The sequence below is a fragment of the Oncorhynchus gorbuscha genome, linkage group LG15 (genome assembly GCF_021184085.1).
Source record: "Oncorhynchus gorbuscha isolate QuinsamMale2020 ecotype Even-year linkage group LG15, OgorEven_v1.0, whole genome shotgun sequence".
Classification (NCBI taxonomy): Eukaryota; Metazoa; Chordata; class Actinopteri; order Salmoniformes; family Salmonidae; genus Oncorhynchus; species Oncorhynchus gorbuscha.
In genome coordinates, this window is record NC_060187.1 from 12,044,111 (window position 1) to 12,061,208 (window position 17,098).

The following is a 17,098-nucleotide window of genomic DNA, read 5'->3' on the forward strand; positions in this document are numbered from 1 at the left end:
GACCTCTGATCTGACAGAGCAGAGCAACCCAGTCCAGTACTAACTGGTCCTAAGCCGTGGTCAGGGATCATGCAGGGAAGGCAGCCTACTGGAACCAGATGGGCTCACTGAACTGCTGGAAACAAGGGAAAAGAGACGGCTTGGAGGTTTCATTGGGAAAACAGGAGGAAGCATCAATTTTACTGCCTTTAATAAAGCTACGCTGCTCAGGCCTTTGCAGTGCCACGATTGGCACAAACATGTGCTTCTCATTAGTGTTGCCCTCAACCTATACCTAAACACACTCACACTCATCTGACCTGGCAAACTCCCTCACTACACCGGTAGAAACATGGAGGATCCTTTATGGGGAAAGACAGAGACCCCATTAAAAATGTTCAAAACACCACTAGAGCCCCAGTGAAAGAAAGATTGGGGAGCTGTTAAGAATTATCTAGAGTGTTCAGAGGCAGTTAGTGGGAGAGCTAAACTCCAATTACACCCTGTTCTGATTTAAAACCACTCAACCTTGATAAAATCACACCGCCATGCATTAGTGGTCTCTGGGGCAGTTTTGTGGACCGTATACTATTGTTGTTAGTACAATGTATTGAGTAAATAAGAATACTGGTTCAATCTTCAAAGAAAGAAAAAACAAAGAAAATGTCCCTTCAATAGTCAATCAGTGCAATGGAATGATTCTGTAATAAATAAGGAGCATTTTCTTGACTGTAAAACGTGGTACTTCAGCAGCACCCATGACAGATAGTCACGTCAACAACAAAGAGTCAGTGGTCAGGTGAAGGGTTGAAAGGACTGAGATGTCGTAGTTGGTCCTAAATCCTGCTTGAGATGGAGGGATCAGGAGGAAGGTGAAGAGGAGGAGTAACCCACACTTCACCCTTTCATCTTATCAGCCCAGGTTGGGAAACCATAGCGGGGCTGATGGGACAGGGATCAGAGGGATGGCAGACGTCACCTCACACCCTCACAGCAGAACAGAGCAGAGAAGAAAGGTTATCTCTTTGGAGATAAGAGGAGCATCTCTGGACACAAACATAGAGGCAAGGACACCACATCACAGAGGCTAGAGGATGACTAATAAGGCCTCGATTCTTCGGAGATTGAAATCACACGCGTGCACACACGCACACACACGCACGCACGCACACACACACACACACACACACACACACACACACACACACACACACACACACACACACACACACACACACACACACACACACACACACACACACACACACACACACACACACACACACACACACACACACACACACACACACACACACACACACTAAAATCAGCACAGGAGGTTGGTGGCATCTAGGGGAGGACGGACTCGTGGTATTGACTGGAGCGGAATGATGTCAGATACTTCAAACACATGGTTTCCATAGTTTGTCATTTCATTCACGCTCCGTTTCAGCCATTATTATGAGCCGTCCTCCCCTCAGCAGCCCCCACTGAAAATGAGATATATTCAGCTATGTTTAGCCTAAGCTTGGACAGGACGTGCGCCTGTACATCATGTGTGTATGCGTAGGTGCACGCGCACATGTGTATGTCTCATTCTAAAAGAAAAGAAAATCCCTCCCAAACCTCTGTAGACCCCTCCTCAGCCTCTCCGGCCGGCTCCTACAAAAACAACATTTATGCTGGGGCCCAGAGTGTTATTCTAACAAATATATTATATTAATTATGCAAGTTACCCGACCCTCCCTGGAGAGGCTTCAAAGGGCCCATCACAGATGCTCCCAGCCGTGCCACATGACCCCCTGGATGAGCTAAAGCACCAATCACACACTGGATCTTGTTTCAGGAAGTCATTTTTCTAATGGCCACCAGAGCCAGAACCAGCCTCGCTGTGTCCACAGCTCTATAACAGCCTGCACCTGCACACACTGACACACACTTACTTAGACATACTGAAACGCACACACACACATACATACACACTCTCAAACACACACAGGGAGTTGTGTCTGTCAGTACCTAGCATTAAGGAGAGTTTGTGGATGAGTCCAGCCTGAACCATCTGGCTGCGGAGGCCTGTGTCAAAGGAGAGGTTGAGGAGCAGACGCAGGGTAGTGTTCAGTAGGTTCTCATGATCACAGGCCAGCAGCCTGGCCAGTTTCTCCACCGCATGTGTCTCTGCCTGAACACCAGGGAAAAGCCTAGTTACTCAACACATCGCGGTAGAAAGTACAACTCTACACTGCCTAAAGTCTCATCTGTCACAATGGTATGCCCCAGAGTAATCTTCTGCTCTACACGCACTAAAGTCTATACTAGAAGGCATTTAAAAAAAATACTCTTACCCTAACAAAATGTAAACCATTAGAGATGACCTCAATCGGAGGACCTGCGACTTTGCATGTATTTTCCTCACCATGTTGAGAATCCTGGCTTTTATTTCTCCTCCTTCATCCTTGCATTCCTCCCCCTCTCTATCCCCCTCTCCCTCTCTCTGTCCCCTCTCCCTCTCTCTGTCCCCTCTCCCTCTCCTCTCTCTATCCCCTCTCCCTCTCTATCCCCTCTCCCTCTCTATCCCCGCTCCCTCTCTATCCCCTCTCTCTCTATCCCCGCTCCCTCTCTATCCCCGCTCCCTCTCTGTCCCCGCTCCCTCTCTATCCCCCTCCCTCTCTGTCCCCGTCCCTCTCTGTCCCCGCTCCCTCTCTGTCCCCGCTCCCTCTCTGTCCCCTCTCCTCTATCCCCGCTCCCTGTCCCCGCTCCCTCTCTGTCCCCGCTCCCTCTCTGTCCCCGTCCCCTCTGTCCCTCCCTCTCTGTCCCCGCTCCCTCTCTGTCCCTCCCTCTCTGTTCCCTCCCTCTGTCCCCGCTCCCTCTCTCCCCGCTCCCTCTGTCCCCTCTCTGTCCTCCTCCCTCTCTTCCCCGCTCCCTCTCTATCCCCGCTCCCTCTCTATCCCCGTCCCTCTCTGTCCCCGCTCCCTCTCTGTCCCCTCTCTCTGTCCCCGCTCCCTCTCTGTCCCCGCTCCCTCTCTATCCCCGCTCCCTCTGTCCCCTCCCTCTCTATCCCCGCTCCCTCTGTTCCCTCCCTCTCTGTCCCCGCTCCCTCTGTTCCCTCTCTCTGTCCTCCCTCTCTGTCCCTCTCCCTCCCTCTGTCCCCGCTCCCTCTCTGTCCTCCCTCTGTCCCCTCTCCCTCCCTCTGTTCCCTCTCCCTCCCTCTGTTCCCTCTCCCTCCCTCTGTCCCCTCTCCCTCCCTCTGTCCCCTCTCCCTCCCTCTGTCCCCTCCCTCCCTCTGTCCCCTCTCCCTCCCTCTGTTCCCTCTCCCTCCCTCTGTCCCCCTCCCTCTGTTCCCTCTCTCTGTCCCCTCTCCCTCTCTCTGTCCCCTCTCCCTCCCTCTGTCCCCTCTCCCTCTCCTCTGTCCCCTCTCCCTCCCTCTGTCCCCTCTCCCTCCCTCTGTCCCCTCTCCCTCTGTCCCCCGCTCTGTCCCCTCTCCCTCCCTCTGTTCCCTCTCCCTCTGTCCCTCTCCCTCTGTCCCCTCTCCCTCTCTCTGTCCCCTCTCCCTCTCTCTGTCCCCTCTCCCTCTCTCCCCTCTCCCTCTCTCTGTCCCCTCTCCCTCCTCTCTGTCCCCTCTCCCTCTCTCTGTCCCCTCTCCTCTGTCCCTCTCCCTGTTCCCCCTCTCCCTCCCTCTGTCCCCTCTCCCTCCCTCTGTCCCCTCTCCCCCTCCCCCTCTCCCCTCCCTCTGTCCCCTCCCTCCCTCTGTCCCCTCTCCCTCTCTCTGTCCCCTCTCCCTCTCTCTGTCCCCTCTCCCTCTCTCTGTCCCCTCTCCCTCCCTCTGTTCCCTCTCCCTCCCTCTGTCCCCTCTCCCTCCCTCTGTCCCCTCTCCCTGTCTCTGTCCCCTCTCTCCCTCCCTCCCTCTCCCCTCTCCCCTCCCTCTCCCTCTCTGTCCTGTCCCTCTCCCTCTCTCTGTCCCCTCTCCCTCTCTCTGTCCCCTCTCCCTCTCTCTGTCCCCTCTCCCTCTCTCTGTCCCCTCCCCCTCTCTGTCCCCTCTCCCTCTCTCTGTCCCCTCTCCCTCCCTCTGTTCCCTCTCCCTCCCTCTGTCCCCTCTCCCTCCCTCTGTTCCCTCTCCCTCCCTCTGTCCCCTCTCCCTCCCTCTGTCCCCTCTCCCTCCCTCTGTTCCCTCTCCCTCCCTCTGTTCCCTCTCCCTCTCTCTGTCCCCTCTCCCTCCCTCTGTCCCCTCTCCCTCCCTCTGTCCCCTCTCCCTCCCTCTGTTCCCTCTCCCTCCCTCTGTTCCCTCTCCCTCCCTCTGTTCCCTCTCCCTCCCTCTGTTCCCTCTCCCTCCCTCTGTCCCCTCTCCCTCTCTCTGTCCCCTCTCCCTCTCTCTGTTCCCTCTCCCTCCTCTGTTCCCTCTCCCTCCTCTGTCCCCTCTCCCTCCCTCTGTTCCCTCTCCCTCCTCTGTCCCCTCTCCCTCCCTCTGTTCCCTCTCCCTCCCTCTGTCCCCTCTCCCTCCCTCTGTTCCCTCTCCCTCTCTCTGTTCCCTCTCCCTCTCTCTGTCCCCTCTCCCTCTCTCTGTTCCCTCTCCCCTCCCTCTCTGTTCCCTCTCCCTCCCTCTGTTCCCTCTCCCTCCCTCTGTTCCCTCTCCCTCCCTCTGTCCCCTCTCCCTCCCTCTGTTCCCTCTCCCTCCCTCTGTTCCCTCTCCCTCCCTCTGTTCCCTCTCCCTCTCTCTGTCCCCTCTCCCTCTCTCTGTCCCCTCTCCCTCTCTCTGTCCCCTCTCCCTGTCTCTGTCCCCTCTCCCTCTCTCTGTCCCCTCTCCCTCTCTCTGTCCCCTCTCCATCTCTCCATCCCCCTCTCTCTATCCCACTCTCTCTCTATCCCACTCTCTCTCTATCCCCCTCCCCTCCCCTCTCCCTCCCTCCCTCACCATGTCGTTCTTGTTCTCCAGGAAGATGCTGAGTTTCTTGAGGAAGGAGACCACGAGCACCAGTAGCTCCTCGTCCTCCCGGTCCAGGGTCTTCACCAGCATGTGGACGATGTTCTTGTTCCTCATTTTCAGCTCTGTGCGTGTGTCCTCAGCCAGGTTTAACAACAGGTACAGAGCCACTGGGGAGCACAGGGAGAGGACTTGGGACTTGAGAATTAGATATGGCTCTAACCTGTTATTTCTACGTTATAACCAATGCAAACATTTTTTTAAATAATAATATACTATGTAATAATGTAAATGTAAAAAAATATGTAGAATACTATGTAATACTATCACATAATCACTATGTTATTATCATAATAATACATGTAAAAGGAAGTTATACCATGTAATATTGCCATGTTATTACCATGTAAAAACTGATATACCAAATATACAATGCAATGTAATCACTATGTTATTAATTGTAATATTATTGCTTATTACATCATTGCATTATCAAGCACTAACAGTGCTGCTCAGCACGTCGCTGGCCTTCTGCTCAGCACGTCGCTGGCCTTCTGCTCAGCACGTCGCTGGCCTTCTGCTCAGCACGTCGCTGGCCTTCTGCTCAGCACGTCGCTGGCCTTCTGCTCAGCACGTCGCTGGCCTTCTGCTCAGCACGTCGCTGGCCTTCACATCACTGGCCTTCTGCTCAACACATCACTGGCCTTCACATCCCTGGCCTTCACATCCCTGGCCTTCACATCCCTGGCCTTCTGCTCAACACATCACTGGCCTTCACATCACTGGCCTTCTGCTCAACACGTCGCTGGCCTTCACATCACTGGCCTTCTGCTCAACACATCACTGGCCTTCACATCACTGGCCTTCACATCACTGGCCTTCTGCTCAACACATCACTGGCCTTCACATCACTGGCCTTCACATCACTGGCCTTCTGCTCAACACATCACTGGCCTTCACATCACTGGCCTTCACATCACTGGCCTTCTGCTCAGCACATCACTGGCCTTCTGCTCAGCACATCACTGGCCTTCTGCTCAGCACATCACTGGCCTTCTGCTCAACACATCACTGGCCTTCTGCTCAACACATCACTGGCCTTCTGCTCAACACATCACTGGCCTTCTGCTCAACACATCACTGGCCTTCTGCTCAACACATCACTGGCCTTCTGCTCAACACATCACTGGCCTTCTGCTAGGCATGGTAATGTACCACTTTTACTGTACCTCGTAGAAGCTGCTCCTGCTTGTTCAGGAGGCCCTGGTATTTCTTCAAGGCTTTCTCATGTTCCTTCTTCACATTCTGGTTGTCAGGGTCCTCTTCATGTGAAAACAGTCAAGGAAGGAGTACTGCTGCTACACTGATCCAATCAACTCACCATAGAGAACTGATATAGTCACATGTTTTAGATCAGTCTATTACAACGTCCAAAGAATAACAACTATCCATTGCCTTTCCTTCGATACTATGATAATTATGATTAAAATGAAGAGATATGCCAACACTGAGGACAGCAGAGACCCTGAGGTGTTGACCCTCTGTGAAGCAGAAAGGTATTGTAACATCTTTCATGTGACCTTTGACCTTAGCTGAAGGATATAAGCCTTCTTCTTCTTCTGCAGTTCATCCTGCCAGAGGTCGTACCTCTTCAGCTCGTGTTCAGTGATGTTCATACAGAGGGCTCCGATCTTATAGTGGGTCACTAGCCCATGAAACTGGGAGAAACTGGGGATGGGAAGAGGAAAGGTTTACAAGGCTTCCACTTATTCAAAAGTGCACATTGTTCATCATCATGCAACACCTATTTGGACCACAATCGGGAGCTCAGATTGAAATGATCCCATCTCCTGAGAGCTTAGTCCCAAAAGGTTGTGCCAAAATAAAACCTTAAAGCATCGAGTCCAACAGTATCTCTTATCTCCTACTCATAATCAGCCAGACACAAACCAGATCATTGTAAAACCCCAACAGCATAGCACTGCCATGAAGCGAGATCAAGAAAGACTATCAGTTTTCAGAACAGCTTAGATCCGCTCACAACTCAAATCGCTCTTGACAAGTAGTTTATATATCATCCTTTCAAGGGTAAGGTTTTGAGAGAGAGAGAGAGAGAGAGAGAGAGAGAGAGAGAGAGAGAGAGAGAGAGAGAGAGAGAGAGAGAAGAGAAAGAGAGAGGGGAAAGAAAGAGAGGGAAGAAAGAGAGGGAATTGTGTACCTGGAGAAGCAGAAGAAGACGTAGATAATGGTAGTTGCCATGTCAACGCTCTGTTTCCAGTCCTCCCTCAGGACTCTGGCCAGAGCTCCCAGGGCCGTTTCTGACGAGGAGCAGACACACAGTCAGGTTAGAGGGGGGCAAGGAGAAAGGGAAGTGATCGAGGAAGTGGGGAAGGGATTATTTGAAGGAAATGGACAGACTGTTAGGATTGGGAAGGGAAGTATGGAGTAGGGCTGATGGAAAGAGTCAATTAGAGATGACAGTCAGGTTGGGGTTGGAGGTTAAGGTAAGGAACCTGGGTGAATGTAAGGGGTTCCAGGCTCACATGGCTTTGAGCTATGGGTGACCTTCATTGTAAAGACACATATCACGTTGTTCCATTCCTCCTGGCCCTCTCCTCTTTCCTCACTGACCCCAGGTCTCACAGTTCTACCATTATCAACATCTGACCACTTGATGCGTTACGACAAAGTGAACCCGTGATGCATATTGACAGTTACAAATGAAGCCATGCCATCTTCTGACAGTTGTAATGGATGATGGCCTTGTGCTGTTGTGAGAGAAAACAGCTCTGTCATCAGGGAAGGGAATAGGAAGGGCTTGGCTGTGTTTTTCTGATGAATGGGATGGGCTGCCTGCTGAGAGAATGGATTATATCAACCAATAACACTAGAGTTTGGCTAGCATCTGGCCTGTATAGCTTTCATACACCCAGCAGAGCAGAGTAGGGATGGGTGCAAGTACTCGAATATAACAAGTAATTGGAACAACAAATAGCATACCACAAACGTTTTGCCTTCAGCCTGGTTTCACGCTTATATGCGAGTATTCGAGTACTCAAAATTACTTTCATGAAAATACTTGAACACAGACTTTCTCTAAAATGCCCAGTCCATAGAGCATATGATTACTCTGGGGCATACCATTGTGACAGATGAGGAAGGAACTCAAAGAAGGAGCGTACCATTCTGCAGGAGCTCTTCCAGGTTGTCAGGGTTGCGGGCGAGGTGGAGAATGAGGGTGGCTCCCCTGACCTTCTCTGGGATGTCTTCATACAGCAGCTCCACATAGTCATCTATGCAGTTGATGTTGGCCTCCTCATCCAGCTGACAACGACCCAGATACAGTATGGGTGAGGAATGAGGAGGATTAATAACACAGAAATAATGCAATGAATCATGGTATCAAATACACAGAAATGGACACACACACACCGTCACACACACACACAGATATTTGACACTCTCCTTACCTCCATCCCCTCAAATGGTGTGAGGTCTCTGGGCGAATGTTTCTCTTGTTTGTCTGTGAGGTGCAGGACAGCACAGCAAAGACACTAGTCAGCATGATGAACATGTATTTACATAATGAGTCATTCAGCCTGCAACTGCAGCCTGTCAGGACCAGGCGTTACCATGATGTAACCATTACCTGGCTTCTTGCGGTTCTGCAGGTAGAACAGCAGTTGTTCCACCTCTGGAAGTTTAGATGGATGAATGAGCCTGCATTCCTCCACCACCCTGCGAGCCAGGGTGGTGATGTCTGTGTTGGCGTTTAAGCTTTTAAGGCGGATGCTGTGAATAGAAAATACATATTTTGAGCAATTTTCTTAGAAAAAAAAAAAAAAAACTTCCAATAACTTTTCAATGACTTCATCTTTTGTTAAGGCTAAATCAAATGTTTACAAGCCCTTAACCACAGTGCAGTTCAAGACAGAGTTGAGAAAACATTTACCAAATAAACAAAAGTAAAAAAATACAGATCAAGCCCAAAAAAATCAAGCTAAAGCATCATGTAAACAGGGTAGGAAATGACCACTATTTTGGTCAGTGTTTCCCCTGGGACTCTACTTCGTGGTGAACATGGTATGTATAAAAGAACCCATTGGACCTGTTCAGTAGTGATGGGCATTCGAGTATTTTCTGTGAACCGGCTCATTTAGCTCTATTTTGTAAAAGAGCAGGCGCCCAAACGGTTCTTCGTTCAAAATGCTTAAAAATCTAGAACCATGAAACAATTGCTCATCTTCAATGTAAAGACCAAAATGTAGGCTACCATTATGCCTGAACGTGAAATGCGATTTCAAATACATTTTCACCTGGCCAATTTATTAGATAATCTGCCAAAAAAAGTACGTTTTATTTTTTCCGCACTGATTTTTTTTAGCGTGGACAAGATTTGACGCGCTCTAGCCACTATTGATTGTTTATGCAATTAGGATTTATTTAATTTGTCATTTATCTACAGAAAAAAACTAAAAAAGCAGTAGTAGCAGTATGCAAATCAGGGAGCCAAATGAACGGCTCTTTCGCCGATGTAATTCGGTTCCCGACTTTCACCAAAAAGATCCGTTCGTTTGCGAACGACCCATTACTACTTACTGTTCAGGTGAGAGCGACTGGAAAAACAACAACTTCAACGCTAATCTAATTTTCGTAGGTAATTCGCTAACGTTACATTAGACCCATGCTTAGCTACATTTTCTGACACTCCTTGCGTTCTCCAACCATCGGGTCCCCCATTTCGCCGAGGATAGTCGCCTCCACCTCATACTGAACAACGAGGGCTTTCTCTGTCGGGTGGACATCCAAACTCCCCCGTTTTACTTTCCTATGGATGGAGAGAAATGACCAGGCAATTGATAATGATGATGAAGATCTGGATGATAAACCTGTTTTGATTTACAACATTCAATTCCAACCACCAAATCATTAGACACTACTAGACAGTAAGCTTGAATACCTCAAAACACACACTGCCATCAGACACACACAAGTGCAACACCTATCGCGCCTTTACACAAAAAACATTAAGACATGGCTAAAGACCAATCAGACTTGTGAACATAATCCCTAGCTGTTTATTGCCGCTTTCCGTGTCTGTAGCTTGTCCTGTGTTACTCTGTTGGTGCTCATTGTTTGTATGTATTGTTATTGTACTTTTTTTAATAACCTGCTCATGGACTGCGGTTGAAAATTAGCCGTCTGGCTAAAACCGGCATTTTTACTTAAACGTTGATTAATGTGAACTGTCCCTGTAAAGAATGCACTCAAAATACACCAAGTATGTATTTAAAAAATAATAATTTCAAAATACATTATGAGCCACGACGTCACATATCAGTCACAGCTGATTGTCAAAACATCAGCATCTGTTTTCTAGCCACAGCTGGCTAGCTAACGTTACCTTTTCAAGTACCGTGCATCTTCTGCCTGCAGTTTGTCCATTTCGGGAATTATGGAAAACTCACATTTAATTTTCTTTCACTGTAAATGTAAACAAAACGTCTGAATTGTCAAACGGTTTCCTAGCTAAAATTGAGAACTCGCATCGTTTATAATCTTGCTGTTGCTAGGGTGAGACTCCCTTCCCAGCATGCAAAGCGGCAAATGCATAGAACGTTGAAATGTCGGCCAGAGAGCACCCTATCGCCATCTGTAGGTCTGGAGGAGAACTGTGTATAATGGGTTTAGCAGATCTGTTGTCCTGTGTTCAGAAGTGTTGTCCCAGGGACCTAATGCAGGAACAACATGACATCAATCATGCGGTCTCTGTTATGACATAGTCAGATTCTTCAATTTCACTCTTTTGTTGGACTTGGTTTAGTGCTTTCCTATCAGGAACTATTTTAATTGTTGAAATTATACATTTGAGTAATTTAGCAGATGCTCTTATCTAGAGCGACTTACATAAGCTATTATGTTTAAGTGCTTTGCTCAAGGGCACAGATTGTTCACCTAGTCGGTTCGGTTACTGGCCCAACACTCTTAACCACTAGGCTACCTGCCACCCTTCCAATCAGAGACCCTCTTTCTTGGAACCAGCAAGTGATCCATTTTCTATTCTGCCTTGAGACTGTTCAAATCAAATGTATTTATAAAGCACTTCTTACATCAGCTGATATCTCAAAGTGCTGTACAGAAACCCAGCCTAAAACCCCAAACAGCAAGCAATGCAAGTGTAGAAGCACGGTTGTGATTGATTGGTAGGCTGTTTTAGACTGTCTTTTTATAGTGCTGTAGCAAACATGATGGATGTCCCAATAGAAGAGTCTGGTATCTCAGGTCACAGGGTCAGGTGACATTGACTATGGACCTTACAGGTCAGGGTGTAAATATGTGAACTTTCCCTTGAGTTCACTGGCTAAACATTATTTAGGCCTAACAGCTCAGTACTAGGGACAATTCATTTAAAGTAAACTAAAATACATTAAAATGTCTTAATTCATTTATATCAATTTCCTTATGTGACTATTGCACTGAAATGGATGCCTCCAACCCTGTTTAAGATACATTGTATAACAATTCAACAGCCTGAAATTAGTCCACAGATAATCAATAATTATTGCACATAGTGTATGAAGGGTACGGAAAACATGTGAGATATAGTTGAGATACACTGCAAGCCCTATATCACCTCAACAGTCTGAATTGGCATACAGTCTGTAGTCAACAGGTCATTAATATTGACAGCACATGTCTTTAAGGGACAGAAAGTTGTATTACCCAATTTGCACTTTTCACTCAAAAGTGAATTTGCTTGTCAGAGCAACATTTTAAGCTAGCCTTCCAAAGTGACGGGTGATGTCATCACTCTAAAATTAGAATGCGTCTCATGTCGGGCACCTAACTGTTTTCTGGTTGTAATAGAATGTACTGGGCATTGCGCTACACTAGATATTTTACTGTGAAGTAATCCATGTTTTGAGGTGTTTGCGTGAAAGGAGGGACTATAGTTTCCCAATGTGCTGTAATAAGGTTATGTGCTGGGCAACACTGTAAAATCTATGTAGTAGAGTATTTAAGGAGGAGTCTTTGATACTGTTGATCATGCAGGCATTCTCATAGGATTGGCCATGGAGTCATTCCATGTCATTTGGACCACCATCTCAGTGTTCTGAAATCGTTTCTGTAGTTAGAAACAAGAAAGATTGGCATTCCTGAAACATTATTTTGTTGAAATTTAATTTGATCTCAGAGATATTAAGATAATTGATTGCACCAAAATGGGCCATTTTAATTCATCGGATTCAAATAATATTCAAGAAATATAGTAGACTACCCAACATCCAATTTGGACGAAACTATACATTCATAGGATTTATTATAGAATACAGATAATATTCAATAAATTTAGTTCCACATTATACCCCAACAACCAATATACAGTATCAGTTCTTTATGTATGACAAGTAATATGAAGCTGTGGCTTGGAGTATTGCTTCTCCATACTAAGTAATGTATTCCCTGTGAATCTGGTGATGGTTTTTTTCTCCCCTGTCCAGAGAAATTAGTAATTGAAGTCACCTGCATTATCTACCATAAAGTATTGTGGAAGTATCAGGTTTTGACTACTAGATGCCGCTGTTCCTGCTATGCCGTCACACTTTTTTAAAATCCATTTTGCTGGTATCTTGTGTTTTATTAAATAGATCACAACATTTCCTTTGCAACTTTGGGTAGAAACCCAATAGATTTAACTCATGATCATCCTCACAATTCAAGCCAGTCCTCCATGAAAGCAAGTTTGTCCTTCCTTTACTCTTAATCTGTGTGCATGAAACAGCCCCCTTGTGTGTGTGGTTTATTCCCTTCCAAAAAGGTCTGGATTACTTACTGATAGACCATTTTTGTTGAAGAAACAAACCATCAGAGTGGTGGGAAGCCTAGTGGTCAGAGTGTTGGGTCAGATCGAATCCCCGAGCTGACAACGTAAAAATCTGTTGTTCTGCCACTGAACAAGGCCACCATTGTAAATAAGAATTTGTTCTTAACTGACTTAATAGGCTACATCAGTTTCAATGTTATGTTCTTCAATGGTAAACGGCCCAAACATCTCCTGTTTTGCAGTGGTAATGGTACTACTGTAGGTCCTAGCCCATTTCTCCATCAAAGTTTTGAGTCTTCATGTGAGAAAGCTACCACTTACTGGACTATTCAAATCAAACCAAATCAAATGGTTTGGTCACATACACATGGTTAGCAGATGTTAATGTGAGTGTAGTAAAATGCTTGTGCTTCTAGTTCCGATCGTGCAGTAAAATCTAACAAGTAATATAACAAATTCACAACAACTACCTTATACACAAATGTAAAGGGAAGAATGATAATATATACATATAAATATATGGATGAGCGATGGCCGAACGGCATAGACAAGATGCAGTAGATGGTGTAGAATACATTATATATACACATGAGATTAATAATGTAGGATATGTAAACATTATTATAGTGGCATCATTTAAAGTGACACGTGATACCTTTATTAAGTCTGTTTATTTAAGTGGCCAGAGATTTGAGTCTGTATATTGGCAGCAGCCTGTCTGTGATAGTGATGGCGGTTTAACAGTCTGATGGTCTTGAGATAGAAGCTGATTTTCAGCCTCTCGGTCCTAGCTTTGATGCACCTGTACTGACCTCACCTTCTGGATGATAGCGGGGTGAACAGGCAGTGGCTCAGGTGGTTGTTGTCCTTGATGATCTTTATGGCCTTCCTGTGACGTAGGTGGTGTAGGTGTCCTGGAGGGCAGGTAGTCTGCCCCCGGTGATGCTATGTGCAGACCTCACTACCCTCTGGAGAGCCTTACGGTTGAGGGCGGAGCAGTTGCCGAACCGGTGATACAGCCCGACAGGATGCCCTCGATTGTGCATCTGTAAAAATCTGTCAGCGTTTTAGATGACAAGCCAAATTTCTTCAGCCTCCTGAGGTTGAAGAGGCGCGGTTGCGCCTTCTTCCCCACGCTGTCTGTGTGGGTGGACCATTTCAGTTTGTTTGTGATGTTTACGCAGAGGAACTTAAAACTTTCCACCTCCTCCACTACTGTCACATCGATGTGGATAGGGCGGTGCTCCCTCTGCTGTTTCCTGAAGTCCACGATCACCTCTTTTGTTTTGTTGACGTTGAGTGAGAGGTTATTTTCCAGGCCTACCACTGTGGTGTCGTCTGAAAACTTGATGATTGAGTTGAGTTGAAACATTAGGTTGCTCAGAGATGGACAAACTGAATCGCTTTCATGGAGGACTGGCTTAAATTGTGAGGATGACCACACAATTTATTTTCATAATAAGCCAAATCTATTGGTTTTCTACCCAATTTTGCAAAGGAAATGTTGTGATCTATTTAATAAACCATCGAAATGGATGTGTGGTGGCTTAGTTGGAACACCTGCATCTAGTGGTCAAACTCGGGTACTTTCACACTACTTTAAGGTAAATAATGCAAGCGAATGGAATTACTAATTTCTCTGAATAGAAAAAAAAACATCTCGAGGCATTATTACATTGTATGAAAAAACAATACTACAATCAATCAAATCAAATGTATTTATAAAGCACTTCTTACATCAGCTGATGTCACAAAGTGCTGTACAGAAACCCAGCCTAAAATCCCAAACAGAAAGCAATGCAGGTGTAGAAGCATGGTGGCAAGGAAAAACTCCCTAGAAAGGCCAGAACCTAGGAAGAAACCTAAAGAGGAACCAGGCTATGAGGGGTGGCCAGTCCTCTTCTGGCTGTGCCGGGTGGAGATTATAACAGAACATGGCCAAGATGTTCAAATGTTCATAGATGACCAGCATGGTCAAATAATAATAATCACAGTGGTTGTAGAGGGTGCAACAGGTCAGCACGTCAGGAGTAAATGTCAGTTGGCCGATCATTCAGAGTATCTCTTCCGCTCCTGCTGTCTTCTGCACGTCCGGTGAACAGGTCAGGGTTCCATAGCTGCAGGCAGAATAATTGAAACTGGAGCCGCAGCACGACCAGGTGGACTGGGGACAGCAAGGAGTCATCAGGCCAGGTAGTCCTGAGGCATGGTCCTAGGGCTCAGGTCCGAGAGAAAGAAAGAAAGAAAGAGGGAAAGAAAGAGAGAAAAAGAGAGAGCATACTTAAATTCACTCAGGACACCGGATAAGACAGGAGAAATACTCCAGATATTACAGACTGACCCTAGCCCTCCAACACAAACTATTGCAGCATAAATACTGGAGGCTTAGACAGGAGGGGTCGGGAGACACTGTGGCCCCGTCCGACGATACCCCCGGACAGGGCCAAACAGGCAGGATATAACCCCACCCACTTTGCCAAAGCACCGCCCCCACACCACTAGAGGGATATCTCCAACCAACCATCCTGAGACAAGGCCGAGTATAGCCCAAAAAGATCTCCCTCACGGCACAACCCGGGGGGGAGGGGCGCCAACCCAGACAGGAAGATCATGTCAGTGACTCAACCTACTCAAGTGATGCACCCCTCCTAGGGATGGCATGGAAGAGCACCAGTAAGCCAGTGACTCAGCCCCTGGAATAGGGTTTGAGGCAGAGAATCCCAGTGGAAAGAGGGGAACCGGCCAGGCAGAGACATCAAGGGCGGTTCGTTGCTCCAGAGCCTTTCCGTTCACCTTCACACTCCTGGGCCAGACTACGCTCAATCATAGGACCTACTGAAGAGATGAGTCTTCAATAAAGAATTAAAGGTTGAGACCGAGTCTGCGTCTCTCACATGGGTAGGCAGACCATTCCATAAAAATGGAGCTCTATAGGAGAAAGCCCTGCCTCCAACTGATTGCTTAGAAAGTCTAGGGACAATTAGTAGGTCTGCATCTTGTGACCGTAGTGTACGTGTAGGTATGTACGGCAGGACCAAATCAGAGAGACAGGAAGGAGCAAGCCCATGTAATGCCTTGTAGGTTAGCAGTAAAACCTTGAAATCAGCCCTTGACTTAACAGGAAGCCAGTGTAGAGAGGCTAGCACTGGAGTAATATGATCACATTTTTTGGTTCTAACTTTATCAGGTTAGCCGGAAAGTAGACAGTAGTGATTGCAGTAGTCTAACCTAGAAGTGGCAAAAGCATGGATACATTTTTCTGCATCATTTTTGGACAGAAAGTTTCAGATTTTTGCAATGTTATATAGATGGAAAAAGCTGTCCTTGAAACAGTCTTAATATGTTCGTCAAAAGAGAGATCAGGGTCCAGAGTAACGCAGAGATCCTTCACAGTTTTATTTGAGACGACTGTACAACCATCAAGATGAATTGTCAGATTCATTAGAAGATCTCTTTGTTACAAGCCCCAGCTTCATACAGTTGCTTAAACATAGAGAACTGATCATGTATACTGGTTGCTGGGGTGGGACGGGTGTGGGGGGGTTCGTGAGTGGGTTTGATTTTTTTCCTCATGTCTTACTCATTGGTAGGAAGAAGTTTGTTCCAAATTGGATGTTGGGTAGTCTACTATATTTATTGAATATTATCTGACTTCTATTAATTGAAAGATTTGGGTGCAATCAATTAGCTTAATTTCTCAGAGATCTAATTATATTTAAACAAAATAATGTTTCAGGAATGCTAATCATATCTGTTACTAACTACAGAAACAATTGCAGAACAATCTGAGATGGTCGGTGTTGAAATCCTCTTTCTGGTGCTTCTTGAGATGTAACGACCCCATGGAGACTTGTGCTGTTTCTGGTCTCCTCCACAGAGCATGGTACATCAACATCCAGGTCGTTAAAGGCTGTGTACGATGACCACACAGTTTGTGTGTGTGTACAGTACGTGAACACTCACAAGGGCTTCTTTTTGTGATCTGAAATGTTGATTGAGCGTAGTGACATAGTGGCACGTAGGCATTGGGGATCTCCCTGGAGACATGTGACCAAAGCAGATTCTTGAACCATAAGCCTGACACATATCTGGACCAGAAGTGCAGCGACTACTAAAACTGAGAGGCTAGGGCAAAGCTTCAGCGTCTGACTATTTACAGACTGGCCATGCCTTATCATGTGCATAGGCACAGCTAAGTCCAAATGTCTCCATTCAACGCTTTAAATAGGTAGAAATATTCACATGTCGTTGAGTGAATGCATGCATGGTCTACCATACGTTTTGCAGACCTATCACTTTGTAACTTAGGCATCCAAAGACAAGAACACTGTGGCTATGCATAGATACAAACATGAGAAGACTGCTAAAAATAACTG

At 46.7% G+C, this 17,098-nt stretch overlaps 1 protein-coding gene across 5 annotated transcripts in view; it reads right to left on the minus strand.

Annotated features, from left to right (window-relative positions):
* kifap3a (kinesin-associated protein 3a) overlaps positions 1 to 10,515 on the minus strand; it is a 55,951-nt gene extending 45,436 nt beyond the window's left edge. For 3 of the 5 annotated variants that reach the window (XR_006832016.1, XM_046300139.1, XM_046300137.1), the window contains exons 1-10: positions 10,302 to 10,514; positions 9,594 to 9,725; positions 8,547 to 8,689; positions 8,368 to 8,420; positions 8,080 to 8,221; positions 7,116 to 7,215; positions 6,501 to 6,625; positions 6,127 to 6,225; positions 4,889 to 5,067; positions 1,999 to 2,161 (exon numbers count right to left, since the gene is read on the minus strand). Coding sequence is in view for 4 of the 5 variants with exons in the window: in XM_046300139.1 (XP_046156095.1) it covers positions 1,999 to 2,161; positions 4,889 to 5,067; positions 6,127 to 6,225; positions 6,501 to 6,625; positions 7,116 to 7,215; positions 8,080 to 8,221; positions 8,368 to 8,420; positions 8,547 to 8,689; positions 9,594 to 9,725; positions 10,302 to 10,342 (1,177 nt within the window). In the remaining variant the exon portion in view is untranslated. Of the gene's footprint in view, positions 1 to 1,998; positions 2,162 to 4,888; positions 5,068 to 6,126; positions 6,226 to 6,500; positions 6,626 to 7,115; positions 7,216 to 8,079; positions 8,222 to 8,367; positions 8,421 to 8,546; positions 8,690 to 9,593; positions 9,726 to 10,301 lie in introns of all 5 variants that reach the window. The other 2 variants (XM_046300141.1, XM_046300140.1) reach the window with 2 other exon arrangements.
* Between the last annotated feature and the right edge of the window lie 6,583 nt (positions 10,516 to 17,098).